Here is a 1,983-nt window from a genome sequence, read left to right as displayed (position 1 = left end):
CAGCTGTTTTATGCGTTCCAGGACGACCGTTACCTCTACATGGTGATGGAGTACATGCCCGGCGGAGACCTGGTCAACTTGATGAGCAACTATGACGTCCCTGAGAAGTGGGCCCGCTTTTACACCGCCGAGGTGGTGCTGGCTCTGGACGGGATCCACGCCATGGGATTCATACACAGGTACTACTGTTGCTGTTACTGGTACTGGACTTCTTCACTTCTATTGTAAAGGTGGCTCTAGTGTCTCTACTTCCTCTTTTCTGTAGTGGCCGTTTTCTCCACCCTTCTAAAGCTTCCTTGACAGGGACTTAAATCACCTGTTTAATGTACTGTTGGTTTGAGAATGCTTTGCTTGTATAATATCATGTTTTAGGTTCAAGAATTGCTGGTTTGTTATTTAAGCAATACGGGTTGCGGAGTGCCAACAGACCTTAGCCGTGGTATATTGGCCATGTACCACAACGCCCAGAGGTGCCTTATTGCTATTGTAAGCTGGTTACCAATGTAATTAGAGCAGTAAAAATAAATGCTTTGTCACATACCCGTGGTATACGGTCTGATATACCACGGCTGTCAGCCAATCACCATTCAGGGCTCGAACCACCCATTTAAAAAATTACTTTATACAATGGCATCGTTGAATACTCCATCTGATTGGCTTGAAGGGCATTCTAGGGCATGCATTATTTCATTATAATGCACGGTATATTTGCACGGTAGAATTCAATGGCTATAGTTAATTCTTACATGTTCTGTGTTTGAGCTGCTGTTCGAATTGAAAACATTATTGCCGTTGTTGAATTCAATTTCCATAATGGCAGGGTGGACTGCTGGTTTGATTAGCTAAACTAGCAAGTCTGTTTGTTTGTTTGTTTACCAAGGCAACTACTGTCACACTTGTAAACTTGCTAGCTACTTCAGTGGATGTTGGACACATTTCTAGTGGCAAATGAACAAATTTCTCCCGTCAAATGTGTTAAATTATCGCCATGGTATTAAAGGGATAATCAACTTAGGGCTTTATGCGTWCTCTGGAAACTAATGCAACTCCATTGATGGTCAGTTTCACTCCTCTAGCGCGTCGTGGAAGACACCTCCCACGTCATTCATTATTATCCAGAGAACGCATAGCCTCTTGTTGATTATCCCTTAAGTGTCTTTTTATGTCTTTCAGGGACGTGAAGCCTGATAACATGTTGCTAGACAAAGCAGGCCACTTGAAGTTGGCAGACTTTGGGACCTGTATGAAAATGAACAAGGTAGCTATCGCACTAGCCTTCCAACGCACCGTGACTGATAATGAGAAGTTAATTGACACTATCACCCTGTAGAGTAGACTGTTGTCTAAGAGTTTAAACTGTTTGCTGCTTCCAAATGCTCTATTTAATTAATCTTAGTGATGGTTTATCAATATTTCCAACTTTTAACACATTTACTTAGCATTCTTCCTCTTACAAACAGTGCCTTCAGAAAGTATTCATACCCCTTGACTTATTCCACATTTTTGTTTTAACAGCCTGAATAAAAAAWAAAAAAATTCTACACACAATGACCCATAATGACAGTGAAAACATGTTATTGAAAATGAAATGCGTCTATCTAATTTACATAAGTATTAACAGCCCTTTGTATGACACTCCAAATTGAGATCGAGTGTATCAAATTTCCTTTGATCATTCTTGATCACTACAAATTGTCCACTTGTTGCCTATTCAATTGTTTGGACATGATTTAGATAGACAGGTGTGTTTCTAAGGTCCCAGTTGACAGTGCATGTCAAAGCAAAATCAATACCATGATGTCCAATGAACTGTCCGTAGATCTGATTGCCTCATCACAATTCTTATATCTGGGGAAGGTTATAAAACAATTTCTAGAGTGTTGAAAGTTTCCAAGAGCACAGTGGTCTCCATCATTGGGGAAATTGAAAAAATTATGGAACTACCCAGACTGCCTAGAGCTGGCCATCCAACCAAACTGAGCA

At 40.6% G+C, this 1,983-nt stretch overlaps 1 protein-coding gene across 1 annotated transcript; it reads left to right on the top strand.

The window, feature by feature from the left end:
- Positions 1-6: 6 nt before the first annotated feature.
- LOC112080198 (rho-associated protein kinase 1-like) lies at positions 7-1,330 on the top strand. Its single transcript, XM_024145951.1, has 2 exons — positions 7-179; positions 1,174-1,330. Exons 1-2 carry the CDS (start codon positions 40-42, stop codon positions 1,328-1,330), a joined length of 297 nt encoding a protein of 98 aa, XP_024001719.1. The 5' UTR covers positions 7-39.
- Positions 1,331-1,983: the final 653 nt, after the last annotated feature.

Source organism: Salvelinus sp. IW2-2015, unplaced genomic scaffold (genome assembly GCF_002910315.2).
Source record: "Salvelinus sp. IW2-2015 unplaced genomic scaffold, ASM291031v2 Un_scaffold12771, whole genome shotgun sequence".
Classification (NCBI taxonomy): domain Eukaryota; kingdom Metazoa; phylum Chordata; class Actinopteri; order Salmoniformes; family Salmonidae; genus Salvelinus; species Salvelinus sp. IW2-2015.
This window is presented reverse-complemented; position numbering and strand designations above follow the sequence as displayed.